General features: G+C 38.8%; 1 protein-coding gene across 2 annotated transcripts; it reads left to right on the top strand.

Annotated features, from left to right (window-relative positions):
* The first annotated feature begins 2,907 nt into the window (after positions 1–2,907).
* On the top strand, positions 2,908–10,632 carry zc3h14 (zinc finger CCCH-type containing 14). Of its 2 annotated transcripts, none has more exons than XM_061052142.1 (17): positions 2,908–3,033; positions 3,384–3,426; positions 3,525–3,639; positions 3,782–3,822; positions 4,142–4,313; positions 4,444–4,765; positions 4,927–5,087; positions 5,192–5,292; positions 6,489–6,647; positions 7,118–7,195; positions 7,353–7,512; positions 7,630–7,835; positions 7,946–8,084; positions 8,183–8,322; positions 9,699–9,781; positions 9,951–10,057; positions 10,417–10,632. In XM_061052142.1, exons 1-17 carry the CDS (start codon positions 2,998–3,000, stop codon positions 10,418–10,420), a joined length of 2,067 nt encoding a protein of 688 aa, XP_060908125.1. In that variant the 5' UTR covers positions 2,908–2,997; the 3' UTR covers positions 10,421–10,632. The 2 variants fall into 2 exon arrangements, with proteins under 2 accessions (XP_060908125.1, XP_060908124.1); XM_061052141.1 differs by having other exon boundaries at positions 6,486–6,647.
* The last annotated feature ends 1,785 nt before the right edge of the window (positions 10,633–12,417 follow it).

The following is a 12,417-nucleotide window of genomic DNA, read 5'->3' as shown; positions in this document are numbered from 1 at the left end:
TGTCTTACATTAGAGCATTTGCACTCAGAGACCTTCGGTGGGCGCCATAGCACACCAAACCGAATTCATGTTGTTGCTTTCATGGGAACAACTCAAATCTTACAGGCCAGGTGCAGTTAGCACAGATACATATCTGCCAATTAGTGATGACGAATCATTTGCAAAATATGTCTATTCTTTCATTGGTCTATTTGTTAGTCCTTTTTTGCATGAAGAAATACCCAAAGGTTATGTTCAGTGACTGAATTAATGAGATGATGCTGAGTAGACAGAAGAACTGTCTGATACTCAAAGCAGCTCTCAAAGAATTACAGTTTCTGGCCTGATCTGTAAGATGTAAGTAATTGCAGCTCACTTAGTTGAAACACAACAGTTGTGAAATGTTATGAAAGTAAAGATATACCAACAGAAGTAACTGTGCTTTTGATCAGCCAGAAGGAATGTATAGAAAGGAGAGGTCCTGATATCAAATGTCACATAAGTTTCATATCATTTAAAAAAAAAATGAAACCATGATGTTACAATCAATAACACTATTTACAGTCTATGGTTACAATACATTAAGCAATTCATCCATCACTATTAATTAAGACATGTATGTCTTTGCATGAACAAAGCAGACAGAGACGGAGCAGACAGCTATGGCTGAGTGTGTGTATATGTGTGTGTGCTTGTGTGTGTTTGTGTGTGTGTGCCGCTTGTCTAGACGGCGAGCAAGATCCTTCCCGTCATTGTTGTTTGGCATTGAGGGGCTGCAAAACAGGAAATAATCTCTGAGGGAAAACATACAGCTTTGAACATTAGAAAGTCAAAGACACTGGAGTGCTGCAGTTGAAAATCAGTTCATATGAAATCAGATTTAAATTGTAACATGAGCGTAAGTGTTCAAACAAATCAGAAGGCGTTTTCTTTTCTTTGGTATAACCTGGGATGTAATGTTTCAACCTGAAGCTCCTGAATGTTTTTAAGAATCATGTGATCCACTGAATTCACCTCCAGATGAGGATTTATAACAGTTTATGTTTAAGAATAACATCAAATACTAATAGAATCGATATAATGGAAAATACCAACATATTTCATTCACCAATTTATTTAAAACTATGATTAAACTACTAACTTTTAATTGTCTTTACATCATTCAAGATTTAAGGTGGCATGTCCTCAGTAAGGAGAAGCTCAGGTTTTTTTTCTTTTAATGGTTTCTTGTGCCATCTAGTGGACGAAGGATGGATTTTAGTTTTGATTAAAGCAGTACCTAGAATGAATTGGTCATGATTAGAAACACTTATTCAAACATCTGCTGTAAGAACATCTGTTGACATTCCCCCCTCCAATAGGCAATATTAAATAAAAAATAACAGTAGAAAAAGATTCATAGACTCAAGCATACTAGAACAACAGCTAATACATTGACCGTGTGCTGGAGAGTATTTTAAGTGCTGATTGAAAGGCCAAGAATTAAATTCAATTCAATTCAATTCAAAAAAGTTTATTTGTCCCCGGGGGGCATTTCAAAGACACACAGAGCAGTAAATTAACAACAGTGCAAGTAAACGAAACATTTTAACCTAAATATAAAGAGTCAATTTAAATACAACTTAAAGCTTAAACTGAACTTAAAAATACAAAATATAAAAGAGTAGATATAAGTGGACAGTGATCGGACTAACAGATGTAAACAGATGTAAACAGAACTATGTGCAGTAAACGAGAAATAAATATATATATACAGAGCTATGTGCAAGTAGGCAAATACTAAATGATAAGTTAATAAGGTGCATGGTGAATAATGGAACAACAGAACTAATATATACAATATAACTGTAAAGGTAAAAATGAGATAAATAAATTGACCGTAGTGCAATGATGGATAAGAACAACAGGAATAAATCAACCAGAACTGGATGAATACTGATATAAAATGGATAGAATAAAGTGATGTAGTGCATGAGACCAGAGGGAACGGAAGAATGCTACAATTATGATTTGTTTGGGTTTTTTTAACAAGGATTTGAGCCATTTATCAAATGCATACCTTTTTATAATGAATTTATAAAAAAGTACCAGAAAAGTCCTATTTTTAATGAAAAAGATAGAGTCCTCATGTGCTTATATGCATGTTTAAGGGATAAGTTGCAAAGATATTTTGTCTGTTTAAAGGTATTTGAGCCAAAAACGAAAAGAAAAGATGCTAGACAATGCTGTTAGTTCCCTCCTCTAATACTAAATCAATATATATAATTAAGAACAAATGAACCCTAACATTCATAGACAAAATCTGAAAACTGGTGGATAAGTCACTTGTGTTACTTCAGAGCTGAACTACAGATGTAGATTTTGGCTTTGCATGATTTACAGCAACCTCAGAAATGTTTTATAAATAGCCTACGTCTTCTGACTCCTGTGATATCCCTGACCTCCTTAGATCGCTGTTTGATTACAAATGGTGGTCTTCAGAATATTTAAAAGGTAAATTTATAAATGTGGAGAGGAACTTCTAAAACAGAAAAGTTACTTTTTTGCGCTTCTGAGCTTTAGCTCTTTCTTTGTCTGAAGTTAAAAATGAGGATGCAGAGAAATATCCTGAAAAACTATGGAAACTGGAGGAGATTTACATTTATTATTATTATGAATGATTTGTTGATTGTTTTTGTCTAAAAGTAGGCTATTTTGTTGTTTCATGTTTCTTTGTGTTTTTTACAATGTTTGATTTTAGCCTACAGTTTGCGGGAAGCTGAACAGTATTTTAAGAATCATAGAATACTATATATAATATCTTATATATTACTTTGTAGTAAGTGGTTTTAATCTTTAATTTATTTAATTTAATTGACACAATAGCCATGAAAAAAACGAGATTGCTTAAAGATAGATTTGACCCTTCTCGGCCACCTTCGTTGGTCACGTGATCATCCCATTTGTCTCTGCTGGTTAGCCGTGCTGGAAAATCAGTTGCAGCTTTTGTAACTTTTTTACTTGAACAAAAACACAAGAATGGAGATCGGAACAGAGATCAGCAAGAAAATAAGAGTGAGTAAGATTATGGGCAGCGTGTGAGTGAGTTACGGAGAGAGAACTGAAGCGTATTTAAGTGTGGCTTTAGCACAGACTGTATGAGCTAGCATTAGCATGCGAACGTGTTTCTACAGTATGGTGACAGAGTTTCTGTTTACAAGGCCGGTGTGAGGGTTTAATGCTTCACCTTATGTATCCAGAAAAATAGATTATAAACATGTTAACACCTATTTTACTTAATTTAACGATATTAGCTAGTATAAGTCAGTGCTTTGTTTGTTGTTTGATAAATGAATCAAACCAGTGTCGAGCCAGCTGTCTTCATAATAATGTTAACTTTTAATACTATTTGTGTTCCGTTGTAGGCTGCTATCAAGGGCAAGCTTCAAGAACTCGGCGCATATATTGGTAAGTGGACCAAAAAAGATTGTTGTTGTCACATCTCTCTGAATATGTTAGTATCTAACATTACATGTTATTTGTATTTCATGTCTTCATCGATTTAGACGAAGAGCTGCCTGACTACATCATGGTGATGGTCGCGAACAAGAAAACCTCACAACAGATGGCAGACGATCTTTCCCTTTTCCTTGGAAACAACACGATCAAATTCACAGCCTGGTACTACTTTGACAAAACAAAAAAATATATATACTTTTTCTTTGTCTAATATAATCTGTGTGTTTGGTGCAATTCTTCTCACATCTATCCTCAACACTGCTGTTCAGTCTAGTCATAACATGTTATTGTTGATTGATTTCAGGCTACAGGGTGTCCTTGAGAAGTTAAGAACTGTTGCCGTTGGTAAGTCAATCTGAGCACATTTCTGCCTTTTACCCGCTAAAGCCTTTATTTGGTAGAGTAAGAACATGGGAGAGAGAGAGTGGAGAATGACGTGCGGAAAAGACTTGAAGCTGGACCACCTGCTTGGATGACTATAGTCTCTATACATGCGACGCAACCTATTCACCAGGCCATCTGCGCCCCATCTTTTTTTTATCTTTCTTAACAAATATCTGTTTTGTACTTAACGGATGCATGGTACCTCCGTTTTGTTTTTGGTGTCCTACACAAGTTGATTTTTTTTTTATCTTCCCTTAATTGTCTCTCTTGGTTGTTGCAGAACCTGCATCGCTCAGGAATCCCCTCCAGTCTGACGTAGGTGCTGTGGCCGGGAGGAGTAGATCATCTGTAAGTGAGGACGGCAGAGCAGAGGAGTTGAAGGTGCTCACAGTGTCCAGCTCGCGCTCCGACAGGACGGATGCACGCGTGTCCAGCTCTGCCCATGAAAGCAGGTGCCTAATGCAAAGCGAGATCTTCTTTTTTTTTTGTACAGGCGACAAATACTGACATTAAATGTTTACATTTCTTAAACAAACTTCATAATTCTTTTCAATGTTTTTTTTTTTTTTTTTTTTTAATCAGGAGGGGCACATTGGAGAAGGGTTCCTCTCGTCTGACCTCCACCGTTAAGCCCCTCATGGAGCTGCTCCCCTCTGAGGCTGTGATTGACATCAAGCCAGAGATGGATGATGACTTTATCGCTGAAGACCCGGTAGAGACGCCTGCCAGCCATGGTAGAACCCGTATTGGCACTAGTAGACCCACAGCTGAAATATACAGACCTGGTCAGAGCAAGTTTTCGTCAGTTAGCTCTGCAGACACGTATCGACACACAGAAGGATCCTCTCACTCCAGGCAGCAGGACACCAGAGGAAGTAGAATGTCAAGAGCCGGATCCAGTAAGGTAGAGTGATTCGATTAGAGCATTGTTGGTCCTCTTTTAATGCGAGGATGTGCTTTACTCCATGTACCTCTTGATTAATGGTTGTTTATGGTACTCACCTTCTGTATACAAGATCTTTGAAGTTTCAGGTCAGTATAATGATTTGTGTTCTTTGTTATCAGGAGGAGTTTTCGCGGAAGCGTAAGGCGCCGGTGGCGAGTTCAGTGGTGCGAGTGAACCGAGCTGAAGACGAGGACAGCGACGATGTGGAAGAGGACGACGCCATTTATGGAGGAAGAGGCATATCGAGCAGAGTGTCCCTACCCTCCAAACCAGAACGCAAGTCAGTGCTCACACTTACTTCAACATAAAAAAAAACATTGCAGGGTATAAAAAGTAAAAGGCAAACTAGGGTCTCTAACATTTCTGTCCTGTTTGTTGTTTCAGACCTACTCTCCCTCCGGCAAAGCAAGCCAACAGGAATCTGATACTGAAGGCCATCTCTGAGGCTCAGGACTCAATCACCAAAACTACAGCCTTCCCCACCAGTAGGTTTATCTCATTCTCAGTTTTTTAAATTTAAAGATGTAGGCAAAACAGAGTCTATAAATTGCATCCACACAAACATTTGACATTTTTTATTCAACACACAACTACTTATCCGTCACAGCCGGCAGTATTCGTGGAGTGGATTACTTATTCTATGTCAACAGAAGAAATGTGTATTCAAAGTGAACAACAGAACAAGAACAAACTAATCCCCACCCTCAACCCTCCCAAGGCGTGCAGCCTAACATTGCATGTGCAACGTTTAACTGATTATTTTAACTTTGCAAAAAGGAGTTCAACAGTTGTGAAATCTTTTCAAATTTCTCAACTTTGTTCTTAAGAATAAATCAAATTCTCTCTAAATGAAGTGTTTCTGTCAACTCAATTAACCACAGTTGAATCGTGGGCACTTCTTGCGTCTTCTTAAATAGGAGAATTACCTGTAAGATAGAAGGCATTGCTGAGCAACTTTTCAGCACTTCTGATACGCCGAGGATGATTCAAACTGGATCCGGTTTCATCTCAAACCCCAGAATATTTTAAATAAAATGAAAGATTCCAAATCTGACATCCCGCACATTGGGTGTGAGGTGGGAGTGTTTCTTTTGGAATAGTTCAATGATGAAATCATGACACATGACCGTGTATTATTTTAGGATTTATCCGCCCGAGCTCAGACAGAACAGCAGCAGAGCAGGAATGGCTGACAGACATTTCATGTTATCAGTCTTGCTTATATTCCGTTCGCAGGTACAGCCTACAAATTCCTTTCTATTTTGGGTATACTTCTAAAAGGCTAGAAAGAAGACTTTACCTTTACTTGTAAATGTCAGACATATACATTTCGGTCTCAGCGAAACCCTGTTTCCTTTCAAGCTCACAACTTATTCTTGGCCCCTGTCCAAATATAGATGTGCTGCTATGAGGGTCTTACACATTCTGTTAGATCGATACAGTCCTCAGAGAAGAATTCCCCTAGATGGTAGACACATTTCAAATATTACACCCACAAAAATGACCAAGATGAAAGGAAACAGACTCAAATTACAACACGGGACATATTAAGGTTGTTTCTGTTAAGTTGCATTCATCACAGTGTGGTGAGATTTTGTTGAGTTATGCAACCTGTGTAATATTTTAAATTGTATCAAACGATGACGACTGAGTAAGATAATTTCCTTGTCCCCTCTAGCAGTACCCCAGAGGCAGACTGTCCCTGTGGCCCCTCGTACTCGTTTGGCCAGCACTGAAGAGATGACTGCAGCCATCCAGCTGGTCCAGGACCACCTCCACAGCCTGGCCCCCAGGGTTTCAGCCTACACCTCCACAGAGCTTCCTCCATCCAGACCACCTGGTACGTGAGGAGTATAATATCTATAAGAAATTAAAGCACGGTTATTTTACTAACCAAAAGTTATAGAAATATGATAATGTATTTTCTAAAATACTGTCAATCAAGGTGTAATTCTCCACCACCAGGGCATAACTGTGGAATACACTGACTGACTATGTTTGCTGAAGGGACTTAAAACAGTCAACATAGTGACCATTTTTCACTGAACATGTAAAAATGTATCTAACATTGCTTTTGAACATGCATGAATAACTAATTTATGTCTAGACTTTTGTGCAGGTATGCAAATGAATCAAGGAAGAAGCTTTAGCTAATTTCTTAGTAGGCTAAATATCATCCCAAATTCAATATGATGATTTTCAGAGCTTTATGATGAGCAAGTAACTACTACATGGAAAAAGTCTAGTGCCATTTTGTGAATTGTTTTGTTGATCTTTTTTGATGATTAATAATATATATTTTTCTCCCAGCTCCAGCGAGATCTCTAGCGTCACGCCTCCAGTTGGACATAGCAGAGAACAACGACAGAGCAGAGCAGAGTGAATGTGGTCAGTCTTTTTTACTCTATTTATTTTTTTCATCGAGCATTATAAAAACAAATCTTTCATCAACTTGTAACACTTTAGTCAAGGTGTATTTAGTGAATTCCCTTTTCAGTGCCTCAGGGATGCATTAGACTTAGCTGAGTGTGTGTTCGTAATGCAGGTGTTGAGGTCACTGCAGGCGGTGAGGCTAAACCCTTTGATACCCGCTCCTTCATTATGAGTCAACCCCGACTGCAAGAACCTGCAGCAGCCAGGAGCCAGCAGCGCCTTCTGGTCAGAGAGGATGTCCAGTCTGCATTACCACGCAGCATCCAGCCCAGGTATACACACACATTAGAAGACTTCCTAACTGTCAGCTGTGTGCCTGTGTGTGTCATTTCTGATCCGTCATGTGCTTTCAATTGACTTTCATGCTCTGCATCTTCTCTCTCATCCAGTAAGGACATCGGAGGTTCAGCCAGCCCAAAGTTCATCGTCACATTAGACGGGGTGCCGAGCCCGATGGGGAATTTTGCAGACAGTGAGATGGACCTGGATGAAGTAAGACCACCCACAAGGGTCATGGAGGGGGCCGTCAATGCGAACAGGCAGCCGAAAGTCAGCGTGCTTCAAAGATTACAGGGAAGAATCACACCAGCAGACGGTGATGCTCTACTCTATTTATTACGAAATGCATTAGCGAATGTTTGTGTGGTTACCAAGTTGAGGGCGTTGTATCTCTTACATCCCATTTACAATCTGGTGTCTTGACAGATGACGTGATGGATGTTGACATGGCGGATGATGATACAGTCCCTTTGAAGAAACAGAAGGTGCTGGAGCGCTGCAAGTTCTGGCCGGTCTGTAAGAGTGGAGATGAGTGTATGTACCATCACCCTACAGCGCAGTGCAAGTGAGTCTGTTTGTGTTGTTTAGTAGTCGTGTTTTTATCTCTCAGCCTTTAGTAAGTCATGATTCATGACTTTTTTTTGTGTGTTTTGTTTTCTGCAGGACATTCCCCAGCTGCAAGTTTGGGGATAAATGCCTTTTTGTCCACCCTAATTGTAAATATGACGCCAGGTGTACCAAGCCGGACTGCCCGTTCACACACGCCAGCCGCAGGAGCACAGTCGGTCCTCCTTCAAGGCCAGGTACCTCATTAACCCTCTAGCTGTACAATTTAGCAAAAAACAGTTTTATTATGCCATATGGGCACCTTTTTTTTTTTTCACAATTCGTGCTGATGTGAGAGACATCTCTTGTATGCATCGACATTTATTATCGACTTTTCAGGCAGCATGAGGTGAGCAGTATTACCAAAGTCTTCTATAAGTTCAGTTCAGAAATGGTTAAGAATAACCATATCATGTGTCATGACATTTCATTTTCTCCTTCTTTCATTGGGTCTGCCTTCGTTCAGACGATCTTGAGTTAAAACCAAAAGATATGAAACAGTCTGATTTAAAAAAAATAAACCCTCACATGTTTTGAGGTTAAAGGCCCTTGCACGCTAAGTCTGTTTGTTTTTTGGATGCCTTTTTTTGGATCCGTAATCCAGAGAAAAACACATTAATCACAGACACCTGGCACACTGAGTCAGATGGGTTTATTTTTCTATTAAATTGCGGAAATTTGCAGTATGACACAAAATGTCTCGTCCTCATCACGTAGACTGATCAAGCAGTGAAGTTGATTTTGTGGTTCTTTCACTCCTTGGGAAAAAAAAAAACAACAACAACGGGGTCCGTCCACATGAAAATCAGTGGTCCAGTTTGATGCTCTGCTCTATACTGGAACCACACACTAAAAAGACCACCAAATCAGATGAGAAAAACATACGCAGTGTGCAAAGGCCTTAAGGGTAGAATTTGTTCTCCTGCTGTGTATTTACTTCTTCCCTCCCCTCCCCCTTGACCCTCCAAACCTTGTTAGGCCCCGTTTTCAATTGTTTTTCATGAGGAGAGAGCGTTCTCAAAAGAAAGCAGCCACCTAGAGAAAAAGCGCAGTGCCCAGCGTCTTTTCTTCGGAGCACTCCATGTCTGATCAGATTAAAAACGATCTCAAATATAAAACATGCAGTAAAAAGTAACGGAGCAGTGTCGGTCATACAGTTGCCGTTGTCAACAGTCTGTTGAGACATGACGGACGTTTGCAGCGCTTTTCTTCTCAGCACACAAACGCTTCATTCAAGCACTCCCAAGCGCACAACCAGCTCTTTTTTGCCCGGAAAAAAACGACAGTTGGACACGGGGCCTTACTGTACAATATTTACATGTGAGGTCACAGAAGATTTGAAAGTCATGCTCCAAATAGCTCCCATAGTTGAAAACTATATTTCCTCATTGTACACACTGTCATGTCAACCACCTCAACAAGCAACAATGATATGAACAAGGCTGAGTAGAAGTTCATGTAGCTGCCATGAATGTAGCACATCCATAAAGTTCATCTGAAGCAGTAATCTGTAGTCTATGGGATGTTAAAATCTTCCATTCTGCACCTCTAACTTGACTGTTTGTGTTCACAGCAGTGCAGCCGGTGCAGACTACAGCCGTCTGTCGCTTCTTCCCAGACTGCAAGAAGATGGACTGTCCATTTTATCATCCCAAGGTAAACCACTAAAAAACTGTGAATGGGGGTTTGACATTTTCTCAGTCATTATTATGAAGGTTATAGGGGAAGTGCTTGATTTGAAGGTTGCTCTTATATTTGCACACAGGCCTCCAGTTGAGACGAAGTGCTGTCTTGACATTCTACATTTTGTATCTGTCACCTACAGGCTTGTCGCTTTGCGGCACAGTGTAAAAGAGCCGGCTGTACCTTCTACCACCCGAACATATCTGTGCCACCGAGACACGCTCTGAAGTGGACGAAAGCACAAAGCAGGTAAAGAGAATGGGTTTAAAGAGAAACTTCCTGTTGCTTTAAAAAAACGTTTTTTAGGGTTGATTTTCAAAGACTGTTAATAAAAGTATATCTGCTTAGTCATTCTCTGCCACACCACTAAACGTAAGATCAACAGATCCAGGAGGGTTTTTCAGTTAAATACAAGGTTTAAAAAATACTTATAAGAACTATGATTTAAGTCATCTCAACTTGAATCATATTTTTCCGGCTTGAGTATGTGGTGAGCTAACTTTATTTAATTGTAAATACACGATATGGATGAGATGTAGCTTATTACAAAATGCTGTTTTACTTGTTGTGGCTCCTTCCAAACTCTGTTCATCTTTTTTCTCTCACAGCTAACAAAGCCCTGACTGACGTCTGACGAGGCTCGACAATGTGAATCTATGGAAGATGTTCTGAATAGCTGTCTATAAATGGTCATTCTCAGATTTCCTTATTTCATTCTGTTTTAATGTTTCGTTTGAAATAATTTTTAAAGAAGTGGTTTTTAAGTTGGAACTGTTGTGTTTTTGTTGACGCTGTCAGAATATTAAAAAAAGCTTCTCAAAGAACTTGACATTAATCTCATTTAATAATTGATCTCATATTTTGATCAATTTGTCTTCACCATGATACAATTAATAAAAAAAGAAATTGCAGTATTACATTGTAGTAACAAAATAATAACCCAGTCAACTAAGATTTGTTCATCACATCCAGCAGCTTATGGTAAATAAGAAATTATATTCAACTAAACAAAAACATTTTACTTTATAAATATGAGACTGTTAAGTTAATAAAGTCAAATGTTTACTTCACTTTAATTGGAAAATTAAGTTGATAAGATACTGAGACACACAGATATAAAAATGTTTTAATGTACTTTGACTTAAGGTCTTTACATTAAATGATTACCCTTGCATGGTTAGCAAGTCCCAGGCTGGAGTCAATCCTTTCTGCTGCTTAAATAAATCCCACACTGAGTGGAAGACTGGGAATACTTTATGTTGCAGCAGTAATAGCTGGTCCGATTCCCTTAATGCCAAGGGAAGGTGCTACGGTGCTTCCTTTCCTATCTCCATTGTAAATATTTTTTTTTAAATGCTAGAGGTAAACATTGTTCTACTCTATTTTAATATTATAGTAGAATGGAATCAGTGGTTTTACATCCAATATGATGTGTCTGCAGACCCGCAGGCTGCTCGACTTTTTAAACCTTGATTTTATATTGTTGGATGTTAATTTTCTGCCTGAGAAGTCATCATCAACCTTTATTTAAGTTCTCGGAGAGATCATTGAGGGTGACCCTCATTTACAATGATGCCGAGAAAACATGCATAAATGATAAACAACGAGAAAGGAGATAAAGCTACTACAGAAAATAAAATCAATAAAAGAACAATAAAATATATACACTAAAATAATTTAAAAGCTTGAAATGACTACAGTGATAAGTCAGTAATTAAAATCAAATAAAAGAGTTACAGTCAGGTATTGGGCGGTTAAAAATAATATTTCTAAAGTGTCCATAAGGGATAAAAGTGCTCAAATTCAGGCCCTGTTGTAAAATATTCCAGGAGTTTGCAGCACTGACACTAAAAGCAGTTTTCCCCAGGTCAGTCCTGGCATGAGGAACCTGGAGAAGCAGCCTCTCTCTCTCGAGCGGGTTAAAAATGGACCAGGGTTCAGATGTAACAAGGAGGTGATATATCATGGAAGCTTTCCAGTGAGGGCTTTATAGATAAAAAGATTCCAGTGCTTATTGCGTATCTCAGTGAGGGAGGGCCAACCAACTTTATTATGAAGAATGCAGTGGTGAGTCATGTAGCTATCACCGGTGATGAATCTAAGCGCAGAATGGTAAACAGCATCTAAGGGCTTTAGCATAGTGGAAGAGGCATGCCTATAGACCACATCACCATAATCCAAAACTGAGAGGAAAAACTGCTTCAATTATCATTTTCCGACAGAACATAGGGAAATTTGATTTATTTCTATACAGGTAACCAACCTTTTGTCGTAGTTTGACAGTAAGATTATAAATGTGAAGTTTGAATGTTAGTCTGTCATCTATCCATATACCGAGATATTTATAGTCTTTAACTCTCTCGATAATGGATCCTAGCAGGGTGGTAATGTGAAGGTTATTATCAGTTTCATATTTAGCCATAGAAAACAACATACATTTAGTTTTCTGAACATTGAAGTGGATGTTGTGACACAAAGAGCACCATCTGCTGGATGAGCGCAAAAAGTACAAATATACCTATAAATAAATATAAATGGGGGGTTAGGGTAACAGTATCCATGATAACTATATATACACACTTATGGCACAGGGAAGTTGTCAATCAGTA

This window comes from Labrus mixtus, chromosome 12 (assembly GCF_963584025.1).
Source record: "Labrus mixtus chromosome 12, fLabMix1.1, whole genome shotgun sequence".
Taxonomy (NCBI): domain Eukaryota; kingdom Metazoa; phylum Chordata; class Actinopteri; order Labriformes; family Labridae; genus Labrus; species Labrus mixtus.
The sequence above is the reverse complement of the archived record's forward strand: the minus strand, read 5'-3'. Positions and strand labels throughout refer to the sequence as shown.

Coding starts and splice junctions, on each gene's coding strand:
- zc3h14 (XM_061052141.1), top strand. CDS start 2,998: ATGGAGATCGGAACAGAGATCAGCAAGAAAATAAGA. Junction 5,293..6,485: donor AACTACAGCCTTCCCCACCA/GTAGGTTTATCT, acceptor TGTCCCCTCTAG/CAGTACCCCAGAGGCAGACT. Junction 8,085..8,182: donor CACCCTACAGCGCAGTGCAA/GTGAGTCTGTTT, acceptor TGTTTTCTGCAG/GACATTCCCCAGCTGCAAGT.